Source organism: Drosophila busckii, chromosome 3L (genome assembly GCF_011750605.1).
Source record: "Drosophila busckii strain San Diego stock center, stock number 13000-0081.31 chromosome 3L, ASM1175060v1, whole genome shotgun sequence".
Lineage (NCBI taxonomy): Eukaryota > Metazoa > Arthropoda > Insecta > Diptera > Drosophilidae > Drosophila > Drosophila busckii.
In genome coordinates, this window is record NC_046606.1 from 20,378,741 (window position 1) to 20,391,926 (window position 13,186).

The 13,186-nt window shown below is 36.7% G+C and overlaps 1 protein-coding gene across 2 annotated transcripts in view; it reads right to left on the minus strand.

The window, feature by feature from the left end:
- Positions 1-13,186, minus strand: part of LOC108598697 (AT-rich binding protein) — a 61,137-nt gene that overhangs the window by 6,809 nt on the left and 41,142 nt on the right. For both annotated transcript variants that reach the window (XM_017985420.1, XM_017985419.1), the window contains one exon: positions 5,066-5,175. In XM_017985420.1, coding sequence (XP_017840909.1) covers positions 5,066-5,175 — 110 coding nt within the window. The remainder of the gene's footprint in view (positions 1-5,065; positions 5,176-13,186) is intronic.

Sequence of the window (13,186 nt, forward strand, 5' to 3'; positions counted from 1 at the left end):
GAGCCAAAGTCTCAGACGTAAAAGCATCAAAAGTTGTTAGTGATTTTTTTCGGTTACACTGAGTACAAAAAAAAATCAAAGAGAAAATGCCAAATGATTTGTATAATTAAGTATACAACAATTTTTTAAATTTAATGTAAGCCTGATATCGAGCAGGTAAGAAACTATCCAAGGTAAGCCATGTCATACAAGTACCATAATCTATTACAATTAAATTATTTTATATTTTTTAAATATAAATATAATAGATTTTTTAAATGTTATAGTTTAAAAGTTACCTAATAATTTGGATTTCCAAAGAATTTTTGAAGTGGGGATCTAATTGCCTTACTAACAGAATTCAAAAGGTAGTTTTCAAGTTCGCGGTTTCCAGGCCGGAGTTTGGACCGATGCCTTTTAACCTATTTATCAATGATCTGCCCTCATTCATTATGAATTCAAACTTTCTAGTGTATGCTGATGACGTGAAGCTGTGCCTATCGTTTACGACAGATCTTGACCGATTGGTCAACTAGTGTAAATACAACTTTTTAAAACTTAACTGTTCTAAATGTAAAGTTATGTCCTTCCATATACACTCGCCTCACATAGTCAACTACCACATTGATCAGTTACCTCTCAATAGATTACCAGAAGTAAATGACTTAGGTATTCTCCTCGACAGTAAGCTAAAGTTTGACGAGCATGTTTCTCTGACTGTCAGTAATGCAATTCAAGTTCTCGGCTTTATCAGAATATGGCTAAAGAATTTGATGACCCTCACAACTAAATTACTTAATACATCTCTTGTTCATCCGATTCTGGAATATGGCTCTTGTGCTTGATCTCCACAATAGTCGAACCACCAGAATAGTATTTGCAGCACCAAAAAAAATTGTTATTACTTGCTTTCCGAGGCTTTAACTGGGTTCCAGGAGTTGATCTAACATCTTGTACTAATAGACTACTTTTAGATAATCTCCCATCGTTAGCGTTAGCTAACGGATAATGTTAGGCATCATGTTTATGATTAAATTAGTTAAAGGGGAAATTGACTCCTCATACTTGTTGAGTCAACTTAATTTCTCAGTTCCTGCCCGAAATTGTGTTTCTTTATCAGTTAACTTTTGCACAACTAATTATTCACTGCATGAGCACCTTATAGCACTTGGCGCCAACAAACTTTATATATATATTTTTGATGATATCAACACAGAGGCCACTGATTTTATTTCTAAGCGACTTATTTTAACTATTTTTTTTCAATCCATTAACACTAATCCAGAACCCGTATTGGTTTTCCCCAATCCTTGCAACGAATGTTGGGCCTGTTTAACACTCCCAATCTATAAGCTTTTCAAATGTAAAAAGAAAAACCTAATTTTTAAATACTTAAATGTTAAATATTTTTTGCAATCATTTTTTTTTGTCGTCGACTGTTGATAGTTAACATTAAATAAATAAAAATAATTTTTAGTTTACCCTTTTGGACTAACAATATTGTTGTATTCAAATTTATTTGTTTTTATTTTTTTTAATTATTTTTACATACAAATATAAATGTCTATTTTCACATTAAATAAATATAAAGAAAAAAAGTTGTATTAATTTCTAGAATAAATTGTATTTATTCATTAAAATGTTATTCATTAAAATTGATTTAAAAATGTCTTTCATTCAATTCGGAGCTGCTCTTTACAAATGTCAGCTAACGAAATGCTTGTAATTATATTTGAAGTATTTACTATGTATTTTGGAAAGTGAATTTAATGGTCGTTAGTCGTCATCAATTACTCCGCTCTAACTCTTTCTGTTTGATCTTGGGTGGGCTTGATTAATTGCCGACTGCGGTTAAAATTTTTTGTGCTGATTTCGGCAGATTTTTTACAGACACTTTTCCGCACCCATTCGTGGATTGAATGTGCCGTGTTGTTGTATGTGTATGTGTGTGAGTTTATGTGTTTACATGAACACGTAAGCAAAATATATTTTACAGGCGTAGAGAGCCCAAAAGGCACAATGAATGAACCTGAACTGCTTTTACCACAAACGAATGTGAATAAAGAGAGAGAGAGAGAGAGAGAGAGAGAGAGAGAGAGAGAAAGAGAGATGCATGTTTAAGGCCAAAGAGAGCATGAGACTTTTTATGGTCGCTGTGGAGAATTAGCAAAGCCCGTGGCCATTAATCAAGGCAGGCGCTTGGCTCAAGCTAGCAGCTGTGTATAGACCCTGCATGCTTTCTCTTTTTAAAGTATGCGTTTTATTATTTACTGCAACGACTTGTGAAGCAAGGCAGTGTGGAGTGGAGTGGAGTGGAGTGGAGTGGAGTGGAGTGGGGATGGAGTGGGGATGGCGCTTTCCGCCAGCATTTTCTTTGCAGACACTTCCTGGGCCGAGTGGCGGCGGCATCAACGTTTGCGTTGGCGTTGGCGTCGGCATCGGCATCGTCGTTGCAGTCGGTATTGCTAGCATTGCCAGCATGTGTGCAAAGTTACTGCCCACATCCTGTGCACTCAGCTCTCGGCTGCAGATATTTTTCATTTTCGAAAAAAATTTCCGTTATGATTTTCTTGCAAGGCATTTACGCCCACTGAACCCACACGCCCGCTCAACAGCAGCGGCAGCGGCAGTGGCAGTGGCAGCAGCAGCACAAAGCGTTTCGACTTTCAAAATAGAAATTTGAATACGACAAAAAGAAGCATATAAGATGCAGATAAAGCCAGCTTTTGGCCAGCCAGCTAGCAAAGTCCGCCGGACTGCCTGGCAGTTGCTAGTTGCCCGTAGTTGTCAAAGTCCGAGGATTTCTACTATTATTTCGCTGTCTTTCACAAATTTTTTTTTGCTTTTATTTTGTGCAACTTGACTTTTCATTTTTATGCTAAACTGTTTCCTTTTGCGGACAGGCGCATTTCATTTGCACAGAAACTTTTGCCAAAGTACGTTGAAGCGGAAACGGAAGTTATACTACGCTGATAAGTTAGCTTACACACAAACACACTCTAGGAAATCCGCACAGACACACACATGTACACGCTCAAACTGCTGGCACCGAGCTAAAAATCTTTGCCACTTGCAAGTTAATTAAAAATTGTCTCAATGAATGAGCTATTACATTACACAATTGATTATGCCAAAGTACCATGAGGCAAGAGCTTTTGCTTCTTTCTGTATCTCACTGCTGTTGCTTCTGGGATATTAAAATAACAAAGAGCGCACTTGGGTCAGAGACAACTAGAAGAAAATGAGTAAGGAGAACTGAAAGCACTTTGCTGTACTCTGTGATCAAAACAAAGAATCGACATGTCGGGAGTTTGGTGTCAAAGAAATTGCGAGTTTGCATTTTCCTATCTAATATTTTTGCAATAAGCTTTCATTTTATTTTATTTAATATTTGCAAACTATAAATCATTTTAATAAGTCAACAAATAAAAAATAAATTGAGTATACCAAATACTCAGAGTCATAGATATAGAGTATATGCCCATTTACTATTTCAATATTTTGTAAGACTAAAAGACCATCAGATATTATTGAAAATTAAGCTTAAAACTATTTTAATAAAAAGCGATCTTGAAAGAGACTATGTTTCAGCGCTAAAAGTATTTGCAATGTTTCAAATGAACATCCAACATACCCTTTTACTTTTAATCATAGGGTGCTTGTTGTTCTTGATGCCTGCTCTAAGAAAATTTTAATAAGTAGCACAACAACAAGTACAATAGCAATGTAAAAGAGTTGGCAGCAAAGTTGTTGCAAAACTGCCGCCGCCGCACAAGTGGCACAAACAAAGTTTTCTATGAGGTAGGCAAAGTCTTCTTCAGAACTTACAACCCCACACCCCCCCACTAGACTCATAGAAAATGTAATAAATTTCTATACAGAACGACCACAAAATCGTTGTGTGTGTGTGTATGTCATATGCGTATATGTGTGTGTGTGTGTTATAGACAAAGAAAATATGAAAACAACAGCTAAAGCGATTCAAGCCCAAAAAAGCCTCAGCATTGTATTCATTTCAGTTAGGCTAAGGCTATCTATCTATGCATCTATCTTTTGCTTGCTTGCTTCGTTGCTTGCAACAAGCGGCTTCAGTTTTTTTGTTGTTCTTACAATGCAGATTTTGCATATTCAATAAACTTGTTTCTTTGCTGCTGTCGTTGCAGTTGTTGCTAGCAGTGCTTGCAACTTCAACTATGTGCATGTTATATTTTTGCTAAACTTATTTTATGCAAAATTTAATTTCAGCTATGAGTTTTGACAAACAGTTGAAGACAACAACAAAAGCTTTTTTTTTCTAAATTTAAGCATCATTTAGGATTTGGGCCTGATTTAAAGAACAAATTAGAAAATACTTTTATGGAAAGTACAAATTTTCAAGCGTATACATTGTCCTCAATTCATTGCACACAATTATACATTTCAAACAAGCCACAATAACATAAGTTAGTTTAACATATTTACACGCATATTTGGGGCAGAGATATTGGCAAATAACAATTTGTGGATACATATAAATCGCTGTGTTGTAGTTGTTTATTTATTGACTGTGAAAATTGTTATAAATTTGGCGCATACACACGCCAGCTGCTAATTGCTAAAATCAACACAATTAGCAGCGTGTGCGAGGGAGAGTTTGCAGTTAACAAAAAATAATTAATCAGAATTGCAAACTAGCAAACAACAACAACAACAATAATACATGCAACAGAAACATGTTTGCAATTGTCATGCAGTGGAAAATTTATACTAAAAAATTAAATTTTCTATATATATATATATATATAAATTAAAACAAACTAAAATTGGCTTAGAACTCCACCCTCACTGACTGACTAATTGTGCGTAAAAAAAAGAAGCAACCACAACAACAACAACAAATAACTTTATGCATAACTAATTTGTTGATTTTAGTTTTTGTTTCATTTGATTTATGGCAAATAGTGCGTATGCAAATAGTTTACATAAAAAATGAATAAAATTGTACATTCAACATAAATATTAAGCAGTTCAAATGTGTGAGTGTGCGTGTGCGTGTGCGTGTGCGTGTGCGTGTATGTGTGTGTGTGTGAATAAATGCAGCACTTACCCCTGTTATAGACTGTTTATCATTGTAAAGCGTTGTCTGCGTGGCAGATGTTGGCGAATTGGCAGCTGTTGTTGAGCTCTCCGGACTGAAGTAGGTCAGAAAAGCGCAACCTGTCGATTAAACAATAACAATTAGTTAAGCATATTCCAAATAATATCATGTACATTATAAATTATTTTAATTAGCATATAGTATATGGCATGCACATTTTTATGTCTTTGACTTGTCCCGTCATTAACTTTCAGAAACGCACTAATTAACTATGAATTAGTTTTTACATCTAACCCAACCCACAGCTCAAGCACAGATGAGTGCTTGAGAGATTTTATCTTCACATCACGCAACCCAACACGAACAGCATATTCTGCCACGTCAGGCACGTGAATGTCACGCACATGCACGCACGAAATGTAAGCTTTAATAGGGTCTCAAATTTGTGCAGCTATAGACGGTCATAGGCAGCTATACATAGTTATACACAAGTCACAGTGGTTATTCATTGGATCTTCTACACATTTAATTCAAAAGTTGTTCAATGTTAGTGAGTAAATTTAAAATCAATTAGCGTGAACTTTTTCAACCAAAACTTTAAACCTAAAGCGATAAACATTTTTGGGTCAATGTAACGGAACAATACAAAATTTAAAAACTGCTTTAAGAAGCTAACAAAAAAAAGGATAACGCATGTAAAAATGTAAAGACTTTACGACTTTTGAAATTTGTTGCCAAAAATAAATTTTCCATGTAACAAAAATCTTCAAATAAAATAAAATTTAAATTTAATAAATAGAAGAAAAGAAGTTTGAGCACCAAGTTGTATTTTGTAGCAACTGCGAACAAACATGATGCACACGCCTTTTCCAACAGATTTTGTTAATATAACTTTAGTGCTCATCGCGATTAAATTACACATAATTTGCATACATCGTATTAAAGCTCAGTTAATATCTTCAATGCTGTGTTTTCTACAGTGCTTCTTGATTTGTGGGAACGACAAAATCGAATGGCCACCAATTGCCAACTCCCTGCTCCTGCTAATAGGACGGCTTGAAGTCCAGTTGTTTATAATTTATGGCATGCAGCCACATTTTTCGATATTCTCTGCAATTATTCATGTTATTTCAAGTTAGAAAACCCACTTTTGTCTTTGATTTAAACCATACAAATTTATGGTCAAATCAGATAATCAGAACGAGAACAATAATTTAAAACAATACCAAATTTGATAGCGTTCCTAGTATAACAAATAATATTGACGCTAAATACATTTTAATGTGTGCTTTTCCATCTTAATGAATATACACTTAACATGGGTATACAACACTAACTATCTGCTCCCACCCCCTTCCCTAACAAGTATTATACTATATGTTTGACATGCCGCACATTTCGTTTAGTCGCTCAATTAAAGCGCTGCTGCGGTTTTTTGGGCTTGGTGCTAAGCAGGCAGCCAGGATAGCGGGCAGGCATTGGTCCTGCCCCGCAGCAAGCTCGAACTGCACATAATGTTGTGGTGGCTTGCGTGTTAAGCGCGTCAACGTGTTTAGCGCCGTTTTGTGGCAATTTCATAATTCCGTGTAATTTCTTTGACATTCTTTTTATGTGCCTGTTTTTAATGAGTGAAGTAGCCAAAACAGTGGAGTTTTGAATTGGAATTTTGAAACTATTACTCTATCAATATGACTGACAAAATGAAGAATTCTTGTTTAACTTATATTTGCAGTCACGAACAGTGGATTAGCAAAAAAAATTAGCCCAAGTCCTTAAGTACTTAAGTTTTTTCAGAAATTGATATTTAAATAAAAAATTAACAACTTTGCTATATATAAAAATAATACTATAAAATGAATAATTTTAAGCAATAAATATGATTTCTATTCCACTGTACAGTGCGCACAGGCGCTTGCCAGGCAAACAGCAACAACAATTTAACCAACACTAACACTAACGGTAACGGTAACCTGAATGACATGTGGTTCTCAACGGACACGAAGCCATAACCCAAGTGGTGTCTGCTGTCGTCGCCTGTCCCATTGCTAACCAGTTAACCGCAGCAGCAACAACCAAAAACAAAAACAACATCAGCAACAACAATTATATTTAATTTTTAGGCAAACTCTCGCACGTTTTGGTTGCCGCCTCTAAGTTCAACTAGTCGTTTATGCCTTTTGTCTGGCGCTGCTTGCCATGCAACACGTCAAAAGTTGAACGACAGCGGCAACAAAAGCTGCCAACAAACCGGCGACGAGACATGAACTGTTGCTGCTGCTGCTGTTGTTGTTTTTACTGCAGCCAACACAAGCACAAACGTCTAAAAACATAAAAATTGTCGGCACATTGTTAAAATGCCAGGAAATTATGTGGCAGCAAGGGGTCAACTCAACACACACACACACACACACCAACACACGGCAGCTGCCAGTAATTAAAATGAGTAAAAACACAGCAACAGCAGCAATAGCAACAATAACAACAACAAGGGTAAGCACGGTCAGGCCTAATGAGTTTATTAATTAAAAATCACTCACATTTGTACGTTTGTGTGCTTATGTGTGGTCATTGCCAGCACACGCTCTGCTCAACACTCACTAATTGCACTCTCCACTCTATAGCTGAGAAATTTGCTACAAAATACATATATATTCTAAACACGACACCCACAAGAACTCACACAAACCCAAGCACAACACAACAAAAATATATTAAAAAAAAATAGAAACAATTCACAAAGCGCGCACTCGACTGCGTGTTGCGCTGCAAAATTCAATTTTATTGAAGGCACTTTCACTATATAAGACACTTCTATGCATCAAGATTCTTTCATTACAAGTTGATTACAAGAAAGAATGGATGTTGATACGAACCATTTCGTATTGACTTTGCAAGAATGTTACTCGACATGTTAATCGACAAAAGGCTAAAGATCTCCCATATTGTTATGCCGTCAAACATTTTGTGCTTATAAAATATATCGTTTATTTTGTTATATCCTCAGCAATTGAATTTTTTAATATGCTATATCTAGTTAATCGAGTACAGCTGATGCTAATAAGTCGATTACTTCATATACCAGTTTTCCCCAACGCAATAAGCGAAGCTACATATAAGCCTTTGTTATTACCGATCGATATCCACGATCCACGAGTATACATGTAGTATTAATTGGCAATCACTTGCTTTAGAAAAATATATAGAAGAGGGTATGCACAACAGTAACATGCTTGTTACAACGCGTGTGAGTCGCATTAGCCACGTCAAATAAAAAAGGGCAAACAAATGGCAAGCAATTCGGTCTGCAACTCCACACAATGACAGACAGCAAAAGCTGCTAATGACTTTTAAAATACAATTTTTATAACGTGCCCTGTCTAGGAAACTAGCTACACTCCATTGTTGTGCTACAGCTTGGCCTTTTCTGTGAGTCCCCACTCAACCAGCGCCAGCTACTTGGACGCATTTAGCGACAATTTGCCATTTGCCACATGTGCGTCGTCAACGGCCCCGTCCCAGTCACTTGAGCTCCAAAAGCCTTTGCCGTTTTGCTATTTGGTCGTTGCGTATGGTCGTTGGCGCGCCCCGTTGAGTGGCCTTCAAATTGGCATCGTTTAAATGGCTCCCCATTGTAGTGCTTAGTGGCACTACGAACTGGTAACTGATTGTTAGCTGGCTGGTCAAAGCAATTAGTTACGCATACGCCGTGCTTAACCCGCTTGACAAAAAGACCAACCTCAACGCAACAAATTAACAAAATTGTAGAACTTTTAAGCGAGCCAGCCATGGCAAATGATTTTAATTGCCAACGCGTAAAATGTGGGTTGAGAGCTGCTTATTCCTAGTCTAGTGTGCCTTTTTGGCAGGTGCTATTGTATGTTAGAAATTTCAAATCTGAATGATTATACTTCTTTCACGATTTGATATCAAATATATTTTTTTGTCTTTTGAAAAAAACGAAGTTATATTTTAAATTTTATGTATTTTTTATTGAAATTTGTGATGCATGCATTTAATGAAATTGCATGCAGAAGATAATTTGAGCTCGAATCGAGCTCTAAAACGGTATCACTAAACCTATTGCTTGGTCATGCAAGGCCAATAAATTTGACTTCTCAGCTACGAACAGCTGATCTAGGTTAAGCTCGCACTTTGGCTCTAGCGCCTCTTCTTTTTTGCGCCTGTATTCACGCGCCTCTCCTCTTTGCGCTTGCACTTACGCGCTCTCTTTTTTGTGCGTGCATTTGGAACTGCACTAATAAAAGCTCGCGCTCTCTTTGTGTGTTCTCATTAAGTTCTTCTCTCTATCACTAATCTTCTATCGCTTTGTCTATCGCTAAGAATTATGAGGCCGAGCCTATAATTCTCTACTTACACTTACATTCGATCGTCGCAACTAACAACTTTGAACTTTAACTCGCTCTAGATTCTCGAAACAGACACACATAAGTCTTAGCTACTCTCGTAAGCCGGCCGTGCCGCATATATATATATATGTAACGTGCATATACTCGAAAAATACTTGTAAGCCTGAACTAAAACTAAACCTGCAGAAGGCAACAATAAAACTATATATATTTAAATAAAACCCTCGTCGTTTTCTAATATATATATTCGGGCGTTCGCAACATTACAGCTAGCGACAAGTCGTTAGCTCAACACTTATGATTTCAGATATCTCGTGTATTCGTTTAGGCAATAAATCATGGGACACCCAGCATTTAGTAGTATAAATCGTAAAGTTTTTCGAAATGGTATATAATATTGGACGTCGGTGAGGCTATCGTCCTACGTTTAATACCTTATAGGGTTATGATACGTTTTTTTTCATTGCTTGCACAGTTAAATATAACAGTACAATATTTAGCTAAACATAATATTATCTGCATAATACTTTTCTAAAAATCCGCATTGAAACAGCTCGAATTGAATTGTATCGCGTAACAGCAATTGGCATAAAAAATTAAGCACACGCCAAGTTGCAGCGCTTGTTTTAATTACAAACGCATAATTTTAGCGATTCGCTTATGCCATTTTTCAAAGCCACAACTCAATTGGTGGCTCTTTTGCTTTCACTGGCTGGCAACTGAAGGCTGCCTCCAGTTGGCAGCAAGGCCAAACCGCCAATTTTAATTGCAACTCATCAAAGCAGCGCGCAAGCTGAGTACTCACAGTGAAGAGTGCACTCGAACTAACTTTTTGGGTACCACAAAGTGCGACTTTAATTCGCTGCTGTTGCACACTTTGTGGGTCGACGTTTGTTTAGATGACGGTGGCTCGACTGGTGGGTGGGTCTGGGTCCTGGAGTCTGGCATGGAGGTGGCGGCGCTGTCAAGTTAATTTTTTATGCATGCACTGAATTTGAATGACTTTGACAGCCAAAGTACACGAGTGGCCGTCTTGTTGCCAGCTTCTGTTTTTTTGGTTTGTTTCTTTTTTTTGTTTTGCCTACTTACATTTTGCCATTGCGCTTGGTAAAATGTTTTGCAACTTTTAATAAAATAAACTTATTTGCACAATACATAAAACATGCGCAGCCATCGTTGCCGTCGTCGCTGCTCTTTGATATTTCAATTTTTGTTTCACGTTTGCCATCAAACTTATGCTAATTAAATTCTTCAAGTCGCTGACGTTTTTCGTTGCCCGCTTTTTACTTTTACTGGCTACTCTTTCATTTTGCGCTGGCTGGCGGTTTTTGGGTGCAACATAAATTTAGTGCCGCACCCATTAAGTTTCGAGTGGTTGGCCGTGTTTGCCGGCCACGTTTATAGCTGCGGTCAGCGTGGCCCAAAGTGATTCATTAACGTGTGTGCGTTAAGGTTAATATGCTTGCTAAATGTCAGTTTTTGTTGGCCAGCCGCAAAAGGATATGAATGACAGACATACAGAGCAGAGCAGAGAAGAGCTGCGCTCTTACAGTCGGTTTTGTTTGTGTTTAGTGAAAGTGAAAAGTTTTCCCAACGCACAAAAGTATGTTTTAAAAAAGAGAGCAAATGAGCAAAACCACAGGGCGTATACTTTATTTAGGGCTTGCGGAGCGGCGTGTGTGTGTGTGTGTGTGGTTGGCATTGAAAAGTGAAATCAAATGAAATCATTAAAATTTTAGCATATACAAAGTAAGTTTTGTGTTTATATATGAGCGTCAGCATCAGCTTACAATTTATAGTTACCTATTCAGCTTAAGCTTTATACACTTAGCTTAACTTTTGTAGTCTAATCCCCACATAAACTCGCAGCGCGCAAAAAAAAAAGCAAGAACTTGTAATAAAACTTTAGCAAAACTCAATTTAACTCAACGGCTTAAGATATTGATCTAAGGTAGTTAACTACTTCAAGCAAAAAGCCAACTTAAGACACTGCAAATAACGCTGGGGGCAACAGCACCCAAAAACAAAGTAACTTTTTACATATGTAAAAAGTCCAATCAAAATATCTTACAAAGTGCTGAAAATTAACCAGGTTAAGCTTTAATTGGAAATGCTGTCAACAGTATAAGCCTCAAAATAAATTATAAGGCAGTCAGGTTTAAACTAACTGCAAAGCCATTAAGCATAACAATTTCCGCTAAGGGAAAATAAAAGAGAATTGAGGTGCAGGTAAAGAGGTGTGCAAACGAAGCTGCACTTAAGACGTTTAACAAAAGCTAAAGTCAGATCAAAAGCAACCCAAGCGCAAGGTACGAGTCTAAAGTATAAGGAAGTATATATGTATTAGTGTGTGTATGTGAGTGTGTTTGTGTGTGTGTGTATGTGTGTGTTTGAAGGCATGCCGGGCACTGCCAATAAACAATAAAAGCTGAGCACCACTTCTCGAGCTCTCTAAACGCGCTGCCATTGTTTGTGTATATGTATGTGTGTGTGCTTGTGCTTTAAACACATAATAACTTAATGAATAAGTTATGTAACCCATCATAGCAGGTTAAATTACGTGAGAGCTACATTGGGCGCTCTGTCAATTATTAAACTAGACGCCTGTGGCATATTAGATAATATGGGCTCGCTGCATTATTCATACTTGACTAATAAGTCGGCATTTACCTATGGCAAGCCTAACTAACGCCCGCTTGCATGTTGCACCACAGAATATTTCCAACTGTTTTCTTCTTTTTATTTTATGTTGCTTGCTGCTTTGTTTGAGTGCCACTTTAAAAAGTTGAGTGGCACGCCCTGCAATTGCCTGCAAAATTTTTTTTGGTGCACATTTTTTCGGCTGCTTACGCCACTTGCCAGCGTGTCTGTGGTTTGGCTACGATTTGCCTTTTATGTTGCTTCGTATTTTTTTCTTTTTTTTTTTGCTTGTAATAAAGCAAAGTTCAGCGGCCATTATCAGCAAGCACAATCGAGCCAGACGTACCGGACGTATAGACACACAGACAATTCGTGAAGCGCCAAAAAGTATGCTTTTACTTTTGCAGACTATAGTTGCTCTAGCCGCCGCCGCCGCTGCTGTTGTTGTTGGCTTCTAGTTTGGCAGCCGCTTTTCGTGTTTGTGCGCCGTTTTCTCTGCCTGACTGTTTGGCTGTTGTTATTTTTTGTACTTCTGTTGTTTGGCAGCTTATGAAATATTCAATTGAATTTAATGCACACGACCGACTGACTGACTAAGCTGAGTTCACAGCTAAGTGCCAAAAGTTCAAACCAATGATAACTAGCGGCTGTTCAGCTGTTCAGATTTGCAGTTTGTGTTTTTTTTTTTGAGGCATGCGCGTTTAAACTGGAATTATGGTTTAAATGACGAGAGCAAAGCAAAACATTTAGCTCTGGAGCTTCAATTATTTAATTAAATTTGCAATGTATTCGTTAAGCCCTCTAAAAACTTTTAAAGCAAACAAATGAGTATTATTGATGGCTCAATATATTTTTAGTCCATTGTTTTTAAATCAAATAAAGTAATATATTTGTTAGTCTTTTAAATATAATAAAGATTTTTAAAGATTAAGTATACATTACTTAATTTTTATATTTTATTTTAAAAAATATAAATAAAAATATAAATTTCAATTTAATTATTTACATTTTTCAAAATTAGTTTTATTCTTGTTTGCTGTCTTTTTTTTTGTTTACTGTTGTTTATATTATATTTACATTCAACGCCAAATTGATTTTTTAATATATTTGTTAAAAATTGAAC